Consider the following 13,162-nt stretch of genomic DNA (forward strand, 5'->3'; position numbering starts at 1 on the left):
CATTGGGCAATACTAGTTGTTTTTTAAGGTCTGTCTAAAACAGTGGTATCTAATCTGTGACTTTCCAATTGCTGTTGTTGGACTACAATTATCATCATCCCTGACCATTGGTCATGTGGACTGGAGCCATTAAGTGATGGAGTCCAATCACAGGTTAGATGTTTGTGGTCCTAAGGATTAACTTGGAGGTGGTGCTGAAGTGGCCTCTCCTGACTTCTCCCTAGATGAGCAACAAAATTATCCAGATGTGCTGCAAAGACATCTCCCTGGACCGGCTCTTTGAGGGCTACATCAACTCTACCCGGCAGACTCTGCATGGCTGCATCTCATGCATGTCCTCTTGGAAGGACAGCTATCAGCATGCCGCTCATATGCACAACAAGTAAGAGGCCTTGGGCTGGCAGTGGGTGTTGGCCTGGGAACAGATGGGCTGCCATATCCCGTGTCAGGCTGCTGACCCGGAACATTTGTTGAAGGATGCCATCAGTCACTGGAATGTCCAACGGTGTATTTGCAAGACTGAATGTCCTTTATCTTACTAGCAATTTAGTCTCATTACATCTCCTATCTCCACCTTAAATTCTTCACAACATTATCTCTTTTCAAAACACATTGCTTTCCCACAAAGGAGGCATGCAGTGGCAAAGTTACTTTTGATTTCAAGGCAACACTTTGGTTCTGAAAACAGAGAATTAAAAATAAAATAAAAGTTCTTAACACTCCCTTGATCGTTTAAAACTTCCTTGGCTCAAACAATTTGAGCATGCTTTTTCTTCTGCCTTCAGTGGTTTAATGATTGACTTTTTAAACCCAGAAAGTAGCTTGCCCACCAGATGTAAATTTCCACCGGCAGACAGAGAACCCTCTCTCAGTCATAAATTATAACCATCTCAGATATAATTAGAGAAAGGGAGGGTTTTGCAGACCCTATGCCCATTAGGGCTTTTATGTGGCTTTGCGCAAGATGTTTATTCCTCCGCTCATAAGTCATTTAACCCTGTCCATGTTCCCAGGAACTGACAGCTTCTTGGTCTCTTGACGTAGAACACAGCTTTTTCAGAGCACCAGAGGTTCTCTCCTGTTCGCTCTTATCTCTAGAGTGAATTTGATAGCCAAATGTATGCCTGGTTCTCATCAATCACCATGTAATAATCACCAGCAACCTGCTGACAGAAGGTGTTCAGTCCACCAAGTTCCTCCCCCGGAAGTCCTGTGCCTCATGGACCGCTTTCAGTCGTGCTGCATTCGAGGCCCTTTGCCCTCCTTCTTGCCTGAAAGATACCCTCAGCTGATTTCCTCCATGCTCTGGCTCTATTGGTCTTCCTGCTGTGTCAGATGACCTCCTAGCATTGGCTGTGTCCGTTCTAGGGACAGGAGGCCTGGGGAGAGCTGAGGTTGGGCAGGGTCCCTAGCATGGAGCTGAGGAGCCATGAAAGAAAGGGAAGGCCCATGTCCCAGGGCTTATAGCACCTGCTTTGGTTCTAGGTTGAATCCCCGGCATCTCCAGGTAGGACTTGGAGAGATTAACTGTCCAAAACCCTGGAGAGCTGTGTAGATGATTCTGAGCTAGATGAACCAGTGGTCTGACTCAGGAAAAGGCAGCTTCCCTTGACAAGAGGCAGAGCTGAAAGCAGTTTGCAAATGGGATCAGCTTCTTGCACTCACCCCCGTTCAGTGGGTTGGAAGGTTTCATGTACTGTTGCCAAAAAAATTTGACCCGAGGCTACGACAGTTGGAGGAAAGCAATGTGTGTGCACACCACAGGGAAACCAAGCCCTTCCCAAGCCATTTTCAGCTCTTCCTTTAAACAATTTTGTACTATCCCCACCCCCATTTAATCCTGCAGGAGGCAGTCATAGCCCCCAATCCTTTAAAAGAGGATTCAACAAGTTCATGGAGGTGCGGGCTTTCAGTGGCTCCTAGTCACAACGGCTGTGCTCTTTGTCAGTGATGCTTCTGAATGCCAGTTGCTAGAAACCGCAAGAGGGGAGAGTAGCTTGCATCTGGTTGGCCACTGTGAGGATGCTGAACTTCATGGATCCAGCAGGCTCTTCTTATGCTCCTATTGACTGTGTCTGTTATTTCCTTCTGCAATGGCCCCCATGTTCTCTAAGCAGCCACACAGGCTGCCTAGGCTGCTCTCGTCTATCCTTCAGTGGCTGCTTCCCTGCCAGTCGGCTGGACCTGTGGAGAACCAGCCTGCTGCGTGTCTGTCGGGTGGATATTGTTTGAGCTGCAGCGAGAGGAGAGCCATGCGGGGCGGCTTAGTAAGGCCCCCTGCTTGCCCCTCACCCGGATCCCAGTGTCGGCTGATCCCTGGCTTCTCCGGCTTCCGTTCTGGCCCTGGCTGTCTCTCCTGTTCCCCGATTCTCCTGGCTGTACTTCAGAAATAATGCAACATAATCTATCATTATGATTAGGGATGTCAGGCTTAAGTGGGTGCCTGGTCCTTGACAATTAAGTCTAAGTGTTACTTGTCTGCTTCAAATTCAAATTAGTGGGGCTGGATCAATATCGTAAAAGATATAAAGACATTTAACATGCGAGCGGCTCTGATGCAAGGCAGGCACGGCCAGGCCTGGATTAGGCACTCAAGCCGTGCTCCTGGGGCGAGGATCTCATATGTTCCCAGAGCTCTTTGATTAGATGATTTCTCCAGAACCCTCTTGCCTGCGGGGGTGGGTGGGAAGGGGCGGAGGGGAGAGAAAGACAAACAGGGGGTGACTGGCTGGCTATCTTTCAGCTTCTGTGTTCTTTCACAATATGCTTGGACTCTGTCTTGGGAAAGGTTCCATTCCTTTTTGTGTTTCCCCCAGGATCTATATGTTCACTGGATACACCCTCATCCTGTTTCTGACCCCTGTATGGGCAGCCCCTTAGGCTGGGTGGGAACAAGGACCCCTTGCCCTCAAACATGACAAAAGTTGTCTGTTCTCCTAACTATGCATCTCCTCCCACAGGCTTTCTGGGAAGGGCTGGGTACTGGACCAGACCAGCATCTTTGCCCAGGTCGATGCCTTTGTCCAGCGTTGCAAGGACCTCCTGGAGGTACGTGGGATGTCACAGCAGAAGTTCTGGTCTCAGAAATTCATTCATTCTCTGATGTGTCCCCTGTTGCTCTCCCCATTTGGAAAGATCTGTGGGTGCATGCGGCTTTGATAACCGGGCTGGGTCTTTTGCAGGGCACACTAGGCCCATGTGATTTGGGATCTGCCTGAAACATCAGGTTGCCTGACTGGGGATCTCCACAGGCTTTGGCCTTCTCCTGGAGGGCAGAGAAATGTCCGTGAGGAGCGGTACGTTTGGGTTAGGGATTTTATGTCTGCTCAATAGGTCTGCGAGAGCCAGCAGCACTTTGCGCGCTGGGAAGACGGCAAGCAGACCCCGCTGCCCTGCTTCTTTGGCCAGCGTGGGCCCCAGATGACCAGGAGCCTGCTGGAGATCGAGGAGACCTTCAACAAGTACCTCGGCCAGCTCCGCAATGTGAAGGGAGGCATCCTGGATGTGAAGAACACCTCTTGGCATGAGGACTTCAACCGGTGAGAGATCCCCCTGGCTGCCCTTGAGCTGGGAGGGCTGGCAGGAGACAAGTCTTCCCTTGGGTCCTTCATTCAGTATACAGAAAGAGGGAGGGAGCAGAGGGTGCTGGGGAGGCAAGCACAGCATCTCCTGAGGCAGAGCCTGCTGCTCCCAGTCAGGGCACTGCACTCTACCTTCTCCTTCCAACGTCCTCTCCCTTCTCTCTGTGAATCCCTGGGGGCATCAGCTTCCGTGCTGGCATCAAGGACCTGGAGGTGATGACTCAGAACCTGATCACCTCCGCCTTTGAGACCGTGAAGGACGTGGAACGTGGTGTGGAGATCCAGGACATCTTCCATCACTTGTCATCGCGAGAGGTACTGCTAGCGACGGGCCCTCCGGCCGAATCTGAGGCAGGGCTGAGCTCTGTAGAGCTGGAAGGGGGAAGGGAGCATTGAGCTATCAGTGGGATAAGACTATCAATGGCTACTAGCCATGGTGGCCTCCAGTGGGGGAGGTGGCACACCTCTGAACACCAGTTGTTGGGTAGCTCAAGTGGGAAGAGGCCTACTGAGCTAATTCCTGCTTGTGGGTTTCCCTTGGGGGCATCTAGTTGCCCCCTGTGAAAGTGGGATGCTGGACGCGTTGGGCCTCCTTTGGTCTGATCCTGGCTTTCCTTACAAGCAACTCTGAGTGTGGGCATCTTTGCTCATAGTGGGCTTGAACATCTCTGTGGCATGAAAGTAGAGCTTGAGCAGGTATCACCTTGGACAGAGTTCAGCCTTCTGTGACCTAGCTGGTACAATAGGAGCCAACGGTTAGGCCGGTTGGCTGCTGGCTCCCAATATGACCAGCATCTCAAGAGCTTCAGGAGGACCTCGGAAGGTGGTTCATTCCAGCGGGGCAAGGGCCGGTGGCTTCTCATTGTGGGAAGGCCATCCCACCAGGCCTCTTTTCTCTGTCCCAGGCCATCAAGCGCACCTTCGACAAGAAGACGGTTGACATCTTCATGCTGTTCAACAGAGAGCTCTCCCTGGTCAACAAGGAGTTGAGCAAGAGGACCCCTTTCCTGCCGCCACACATGTGCCATTACTCGGGCCTGGTGCACTGGATGCGCGCTCTGCGACGGCGCATTGAGAAACCCATGAATGTAAGGCTCTTGCTCTAAGGACTGCAATAGACCCCGGTGGCCGGCAGGGCTGGTCCCACCATTAGGCAGAGTGAAACGTCCGCCTCGGGCGTCAGCTGCTGAGGAGCATGTAGTGGACTTGGCTTTGCGTGCTATGCAGCCTGTTCTGTTTCGTGTGAGCAGGAGTCAGGGGGACAGGAGTGGATTAGCATACTGTCTCCAGGCCCACCAGGACTGCATCAGACATGCTGGTCGCTTCCTTTTCCTGCTCCACCTCGGTCAGAACTGTTAACATAGAACTGCATGGTTGGAAGGGACCCACAGAGCTTTCAGTGCAGGAATCACAGCTTTTGCTCCTGCGGTTGTGAGTCATTCTCCTGTTCCTGTTAGGTTAGCTTTGCTCCTTTTCCTCTACCATTTCCCTCCTTTCCCCTGGTCAGGGTACCAGGCAAGGTTCAGACCTGGCAGAGGCTAGCTCTCCCCCTGATCCTGGCTCTTGCATACAGTATCCGCAGGATATCCACCTTGGTATTCTGTCCTGCGCTAGTGAAACGATGCTCAGTGATTTAGAGACTGTCCTGTCCTACAGTAATGCACGTCTCCTTCGCATTAGTCTTGTTTTGCTTGGGCAGAGGGTGGGAAGGTATTCCTCTCCAGCCCTTCTAAGATTATTTTTTGGCGGGGGCAGCTATCTGCAGGTCAGCAAAACAACGGGCCCTTGGCATGGTCGCGGCGGCTGTTCTTTATTCATCAAGCAACCTCATCAATTTTTTTTGTCTATTTCTCAGCTATTTACCTCAATAACATCCTCCGTCTCTGAGTTCCATCTGACAGGTTTAATTATACGTTGGGTAGAAACAAAACGGCTTTTCCACCATCAATCAAACCTCCCCCCACCCGGCTCTTCGCTCTGTGCACACTTGAAAATTGAAATTGCCAAAATCCGCGTTGGGATGTAAAGGAAAGCTGCCGGTAGATCAGCTCCCTTCTGAACCTCCCTGTCCAAAACCGGCTTCTCCCCTGCCAGGAGCCTTCCCTTTATGTTGATATTAGCTGGCAAACGCCTGGACCCCGGCGCTCCCCTGCCCTGCTTCTGATGTTTGTTGTGTAATGGCGAGGTGTGCCAGTCCCTGAACGCTGCTCTTGGCAGGCAGAGGAAACAGGCACTTTCATATTCTCTCTCTCTCTCTCTCTCTCTCTCTCTTAGCGTTTCTCAGGCCCAGGGTGTGTGGGATGCAAACGGTTTTGCTATGCTGTGTGGCAAGAAGCCTGCGAACGGCCACGACTCAAGGCTTCCCACTGGGATTGCCTGATTTCTCAAGTGCTGCGGGCCAAGTTGCAAGCTGAGATGGGGGTCATCAGGCAACTGGGCACGAAGACAAAGGCACACGGGTGGGGGCGTTTGTGGCCTGGGTGGGAGGGAAGAAGCCCAGCGGGACGGGCGAATAACCAATAAGTCTGGCGGCAGAATGCGGGAGGTCTAGCAAGGCTGGGAAGCAGAGTTTGCTTACTGATTTCTGTCTCTCTTTCTCTTTCACTCGGTTCTAGAGCAGCTCTCCCCAGCCAGCTGCCCTCCAGATGTTTTGGACCACAACCCCTGTCAGCCCCAGCCAACACAGGTTGTGTGATGCAAGTTGTAGTCCAAAACATCTGGAGGGCTCCAGGCTGGAGAAGGCTGTCTAGAAACCTGCCGAGGTCAAGCAAGGAAAAAGTGAAGCCACCTCTGGGGCTGCGATCTCCTGGGTGACGCAGATGCCATTAGGCAGTTGAATGCACATGCCTACCCTGTCCATTTCCCTTGCTCCCACTCCACCCTCCACATGGCCTGCAGCTGGCAACCCACGCTACGTCACTGTTGTCACTTGACACATCAACTCAAAACCTGATTTGCACCCCACAAACGCTTGGGTTTCTTGCAGTCTTCTTTTCACAAAGTAAGTTTCCAGCCCTCCTGACTGGGTGCTTCAGAATTAGAACTCAGGACTGTCTGTGTGGAAGCAGATACTTCAAGCAGCTGGGCCAGTCTGGAAGCTGAGCTCCTGCTGAACTCAGCCCACCTTCCCCTGCCATTTTGCAGGAAATCCCTGGCCCTGATAGGCTCTTGAATTGATTGATTGATTGATTGATTGATTGACTGATTGATTGATTGGACTTGCAGGGCTGCGTTCAACTAACTTTTGCTCAGGGTAGACCCACTGAAATGAATGGTCCATAGTTAGCCATGGCCACTAATTTCAGTGGGCCTGCTCTGAGTAAAAACCAGTTGAATATAACCCATGATCCACTTTTTGAGAAAAGGTATCACAAAGCAGTTTACAATATATAAAATAGGATTTTAAAAACCTGTACAGGATACCACATAAAGCATACAAAATGTCCATTTCATGACTGTGCCAACACCTATAACAATGAACTCCACCAGACCCCAATATGCCAGCCCTGATTTATGACCTGTTATTATAAAATTTATTACCAGCAGATCCCAGGACAGGTTTACAACAATTTACAATTCAGAATTAGAAAACAGTCACAGGAGTAGGAATTCATAGTCTCCAACTGCCCTGAAAATTCCAGGACTGTCATGAAAGCCCATAACCCAAATTATCAAGCGGCTTTCCCTTCTGTAGGGGCATGGGTGGCGCTGTGGGTTAAACCACTGAGCCTAGGACTTGCCGATCAGAAGGTCGGCAGTTCGAATCCCCGCGACGAGGTGAGCTCCTGTTGCTCGGTCCTGTTCGAAAGCACCTCAAAGTGCAAGTAGATAAATAGGTACAGCTCCGGCGGGAAGGTAAACGGCGTTTCTGTGCACTGCTCTGGTTCGCCAGAAGTGGCTTAGTCATGCTGGCCACATGACCCGGAAGCTGTAGGCCGGCTCCCTCTGCCAATAAAGCGAGATGAGCGCCGCAACCCCCGAGTCGTCCGTGACCGGACCTAATGGTCAGGGGTCCCTTTACCTTTACCTTCTGTACAGTGTTTCAGTGTGTTACTGAAAGTTCAAAGGAAGCCTGCTGAATCTCAGAAGGGATGAAGTTTCACTGCTGCGGGGCCGCTGTTGAGAAGGCCCTATTATGGGTTTCCACCAGCCCCATTGTGTCCACATGTGGTTGTCCAGAAAACACCTATAACCCTTTCCTGTTCTGATCTTGAACTTCCTCTGTGCTGCACTTTTTTTTTACCTCCGCTGCTGCTACTGGAATTTACCCAGTCACTTGCACCCAGGGAATACTTTCCTGGCTATGTACATTCAAAGGAAAAAGCAAAGTTCAGAAACGAGGGGTTTGGAAAATGTCTTTTGGTAGACAGCGTCCCAGGGGAAGAATGATACGTGCGTCAGCACATATGTTTTGGATCTGATTCCTTCTGATCGTGCAGCTCCCCTTGCAGTATTATTTAGCATGGGATTTCCCAGCTGCTGACAGGTCCAGGGATCTGTTCACACATGACTGGAACGCAGCTGCAGCTTTTGCGGTGAGGCTTGCCAAGTCTGGACAAAACGTTCTAGCTCAGAGAATGGGCCGCCTTTGATACAGGAGCGCCATTGTCCTTGGGGTCACCTTGTTTCAAGGAAGTATGGGGAGAAGAAGACACATGATTCCACAACAGGTTTTGTTCCTGCCAGGAGTGCCAATGTGGGGGCTCAGACCTGTGGGTGCCATGCAGCATGCTTGGCACTGGCACTGAAATTTGTGGGTGCCCGGGCACTTAGGACCCTAGGGAGTTGGCACTTATGGTTACTGTATTTTTGCCAGGGGAGTGAGTAACTTTGGGGAACAGCCCAGTAGGACGTGGATTGAAACTTCACCCCGTGCTGTGATCCTTTGGGGTCTGTTGCATGCGGGGAAAGGGTTCAATGCTTGCCACTTCGCTGCACTCCTAACCCCTGCTCTGCTGCATTTCAGGAGTGGGGAGAAAGAAAAAAATGGATATAAAGCTAATGCTATTAGGGAAGGCTTAAAGTGGTAGAGTTGATTCCTAGAGAACTGAGGAAGGAAATGGCTACGGCAATCTATACAGCCAGAATAACAACACAGTCGGTCATCAACACCTGGGGAAATTGTGCAGTTGAGTTTAAAAAAATAAGTTGGATTTTATTCTCACTGAGCAGGGGAAATGCAAGAGGGGGATTTTTGTTCGCAGCGCTGTGCAAGTGCACTTTGAGTGAACAAAGTGTGGCTGTTCCACAGTCAGTGTCCAGTTTGGAAGCAGGCCAAGCCATCCCTTCTCTGCTGTGTCCTTGTTGGAGGCCATTGGCGTTAACACCCTGGCCCACGGCATCGTTTCCTGAGCGTTGGCTGGGAGACCATCACACTGGGGAAACCAACAAGTGGTGCCTGATTCAGCTTTGCTAATGACAAAAGCTCCTTAAAAGCTTTTTATATTTTTTATTTTGGCACTAATAATTGGCCCAATTTTTCTAGGTGACATATGTTGTTTTCTTTAGTACACCCACCGGAAAGAGTTTAATGGGCAACCAGGATTTTATTTTCCCATTTCGTTTGTGCCCACCGTTGACCCAAGTAGCGAACTAATGTTCTAGCTGAGCTCAAGACTGGGGGATGGATCCTGGGGGAGGAAGGAAAGAGGGGGGCGGGCGTGAAAAGCAGGTGAGCCTCAAAATCATCAGCTGCTCTGCTAGCATTCCCTCCTTCCGACTTGCAAAGACCAGGGTGTGTGCTGTGATAATTAAGTTAATATTACCCCTTTCCCAGTTAGGCATAGTCACATACACTCTTCCAGTGCAAGAGGGGAGGCTGACCACAGGTAGAGAACCAGGACGCTGTGTTTTACTATGGTGGGAAATGGTGGCTGCCAACTTACCGTATTTCTGTGCTTAGGAGAACATGGATCTGCCGGAACATTTTAAGTGAACAGGAGAGGCAGAGCATCAGTCCCTGATGGCCTCTCGGGTGATGGAAAAGACCCTGTGCCCCAGATGCTTCTTTGCATAGTGCACAGTTAAACTGTGGAACTCCCTGCCACAGGAGGCAGCGACGGCCACGAGCTAGAATGGTTTAAAAGAGGGTTAGACAAATTCATGGAGGATAAGGCTATTGGTGACTACTAGCCAGATTGGCTATGTCCTGTCTTTGCTGTCGGAGGCGATAGACCTCTGAATGCCAGTCAGTTGCTGGGGATTACATGTAGGGAGAGTGCTGTTGTGTTCTGGTCCCACTTTCCAGTTTCCTACAGACACATTTTGGGCCCCCATGATAATGGGATGCTGGACTAGGATGTCGGCCTGATTCAGCTGGGTGGTTCTTACGTTGGAGAGCAACCCATGCTCAGAGTGGATGGGCAAATCCCTGGGCCTGCATCTTCAGTGTGTAAGAAGTTTTGTTGTTCTTGTTGTTGAGTCGTTTTGTCGTGTCCGACTCTTCGTGACCCCCTGGACCAGAGCACGCCAGGCACTCCTGTCTTCCACTGCCTCCCGCAGTTTGGTCAAACTCATGCTGGTAGCTTCGAGAACACTGTCCCACCATCTCATCCTGTCTTCCTCTTCTTCTTGCGCCCTCCATCTTTCCCAACATCAGGGTCTTTTCCAGGGAGTCTTCTCTTCTCATGAGGAGGCCAAAGTCTTGGAGCCTCAGCTTCAGGATCTGTCCTTCCAGTGAGCACTCAGGGCTGATTTCCTTCAGAATGGAGAGGTTTGATCTTCTTGCAGTCCATGGGACTCTCAAGAGTCTCCTCCAGCACCAGAATTCAAAAGTATCCATTCTTCGGCTATCAGCCTTCTTTATGGTCCAGCTCTCACTTCCATACATCACTACTGAGAAAATCAGAGCTTTAACTATACGGACCTTTGTTGGCAAGGTGATGTTTAAAGCAGCATGGTTAACAGGAAAACAAAATGTTGAACATAAACATTCAAATAACTTGAACATAGAACATTGTAGTTAAACGCCAAGTATGGTGTTTCAGCTGGCTAAAGATCTTTTCTTAAAGTTCAGTTTGTCACAATGTTACAGGCACATTCTCAGATCCTCAGCGTGCAAACCTTGGATGATAGAAAGATATATTGGAGGGCCTCATTAGTGGATCTCTTAAAGCAGGCAGATTTATTGCAGGGGTGGATTATTGCGTTTAGGTTTGTAGTCCTAAACCATTTGTTGTTGTTGTTTAGTCGTTTAGTCGTGTCCGCCTCTTCATGCCCCCCTGGACCAGAGCACGCCAGGCACTCCTGTCTTCCACTGCCTCCCGCAGTTTGGTCAAACTCATGTTCATAGCTTCAAGAACACTGTCCCACCATCTCGTCCTCCGTCGTCCCCTTCTCCTTGTGCCCTCCATCTTTCCCAACACCAGGGTCTTTTCCAGGGAGTCTTCTCTTCTCATGAGGTGGCCAAAGTCTTGGAGCCTCAGCTTCAGGATCTGTCCTTCCAGTGAGCACTCAGGGCTGATTTCCTTCAGAATGGAGAGGTTTGATCTTCTTGCAGTCCATGGGACTCTCAAGAGTCTCCTCCAGCACCAGAATTCAAAAGCATCCATTCTTCGGCGATCAGCCTTCTTTATGGTCCAGCTCTCACTTCCATACATCACTACTGGGAAAACTATACGGACCTTTGTTGGCAAGGTGATGTCTCTGCTTTTTAAGATGCTGTCTAGGTTTGTCATCGCTTTTCTCCCAGGGAGCAGGCATCTTTTAATTTCGTGGCTGCTGTCACCATCTGCAGTGATCATGGAGCCCAAGAAAGTAAAATCTGTCCCTAACCCTGCACACCTGGCTGGCCATCTTTGCAAGGACAAGCGGTGTGTCTGTTGCCTCCCGGGAGCTGCCTTGCTTGGCTCCTGAGCAGGGCCCTCTCCTCTCCTCTCCTCCTTGGCAGTGTCTCACCAAGGCCCACTTCATCCCCCACATTGGGACCGGAGAAGAGAGCTTTCAGACCTACCAGCTGCTCATCCAAGCCATGGACGAGATTGAGCGGAAGACCTTCCACGAATGGACCCAGACCCTGGACAAGGACAGCCTGAAGCGCCTGGACACCCCTCTCCTCATTTTGAGCACGGAGAAGCCCGGGATGCTGGACATCAATTTTGACAAGTGAGCGAGCTGATTGGTGGCGGTGGGGGGGGGGACCTTGCACCGTGGAGCCTGGGCATGTCCTGGGAGGCCGGACGCCCCTCCCACCCCCTTGTGCCTCTGTCCCTTCTCTTTCCAGGCATTTGCTGAAATTATTTGTGGAAATCCACTACTGGGAAAGGGTGCTCTTTGAGATCCCCCACTACGTGGTCGAGGTTTACGAAAGGAAGGAGGACCTGCGCAACCTGAGAGAGAACCTGCTGCTGGTGGCACGAGACTATAACAGGTACGCTGGCCATTTCGGGAGGGCGATTGCTCTCTTCTGCGCTCGTCATTTGCAGATTCTTTAGCTGTGATTCCTGCATTTTGGGGGAGTTGGACTAAATGACCCCTTGTGCCCCTTCCCGTTCTACAGTTCTGTGGAATAGAACAAGTGAATTTCATAAACGCTGGTGCCTCTCACCTTACGGCCAGCCAAGGCTAATTTGTCCTCCCTACCTGCTGCAATCAGTGGCCTGGGTTATGCCACTTAGGACAGAAGGCAGCTGCTTTTTTGAATCTCTGGTTAACACGTGTCTGGATGGCAGTTAACAAGCAGAGGCACCTTTTAGCCACTCCTCCCACGCTCGTCTGAATGCCCCCCCCCCCTTCTCATTGCTTTGGAAAGGATTTGAATGTTTTGATTTGTAAAGGGTCTGGCACTGTGCAAAGATGGCGGCATTCCTTTGTTTCGTGGAAATGTTTCCAGGTGTCTGGATTGCAGGGCGGGGGAGAGGGGGCTCTGGGCCCTAGAAGCTTTGACCTCAAAGGCCAGAGCTGACCTTGTGGTCCACTCTTAGCACCTCCTCTTGTCTCACTAAAGGAATCCTCCTTCAGTGGAGGATGGTATCCGTATACAGTGGTACCTCGGGTTACATACGCTTCAGGTTGCATACGCTTCAGGTTACAGACTCCGCTAACCCAGAAATAGTGCTTCAGGTTAAGAACTTTGCTTCAGGATGAGAACAGAAATCGCGCGGCGGCAGCAGGAGGCCCCTTTAGCTAAAGTGGTGCTTCAGGTTAAGAACAGTTTCAGGTTAAGAACAGACCTCTGGAACGAATTAAGTACTTAACCCGAGGTACCACTGTATGTGTTTTAGATTCCACTTGATTTTGTAGACAGGGCTGTGCAAAACAGACTTGGGGGCTTCATCCCCATGGAAAAATCCTTTCCCCCCTGCCCCCAGTTCATGCTCCCTCTGAAACCCTCAGTCTGCAACAGCGGCCTGGCTCGACCATTCTCTTTAGGGAGGAACGGGGCTAAAACAAACATGAGGCACACAGGAAAGTCATTTGGGAGGCCTGGGGTGAGCTCTCCCACCTGAGCAATGGAAAACTCCCCTTTCTTCCTGCTTCTGTTTCCTGGGAAGGAGGACATCCCACCGTCCTTCTCCTCCTTGCCTGGCTTGTGACGGTCCGAGGGATGCTGTGTTGGCAACGTACAGAAGCAATGCCTGCAG

The 13,162-nt window shown here is 50.8% G+C and overlaps 1 protein-coding gene across 2 annotated transcripts in view; it reads left to right on the top strand.

The window, feature by feature from the left end:
- Positions 1-13,162, top strand: part of DNAH2 (dynein axonemal heavy chain 2) — a 137,516-nt gene that overhangs the window by 31,552 nt on the left and 92,802 nt on the right. For both annotated transcript variants that reach the window (XM_083580733.1, XM_083580734.1), the window contains exons 9-15: positions 225-382; positions 2,961-3,048; positions 3,334-3,539; positions 3,767-3,896; positions 4,487-4,669; positions 11,470-11,684; positions 11,803-11,949. In XM_083580733.1, the coding sequence (XP_083436859.1) occupies positions 225-382; positions 2,961-3,048; positions 3,334-3,539; positions 3,767-3,896; positions 4,487-4,669; positions 11,470-11,684; positions 11,803-11,949 (1,127 nt within the window). The remainder of the gene's footprint in view (positions 1-224; positions 383-2,960; positions 3,049-3,333; positions 3,540-3,766; positions 3,897-4,486; positions 4,670-11,469; positions 11,685-11,802; positions 11,950-13,162) is intronic.

This window comes from Podarcis filfolensis, assembly GCF_964270895.1.
Source record: "Podarcis filfolensis genome assembly, chromosome: 13".
Classification (NCBI taxonomy): domain Eukaryota; kingdom Metazoa; phylum Chordata; class Lepidosauria; order Squamata; family Lacertidae; genus Podarcis; species Podarcis filfolensis.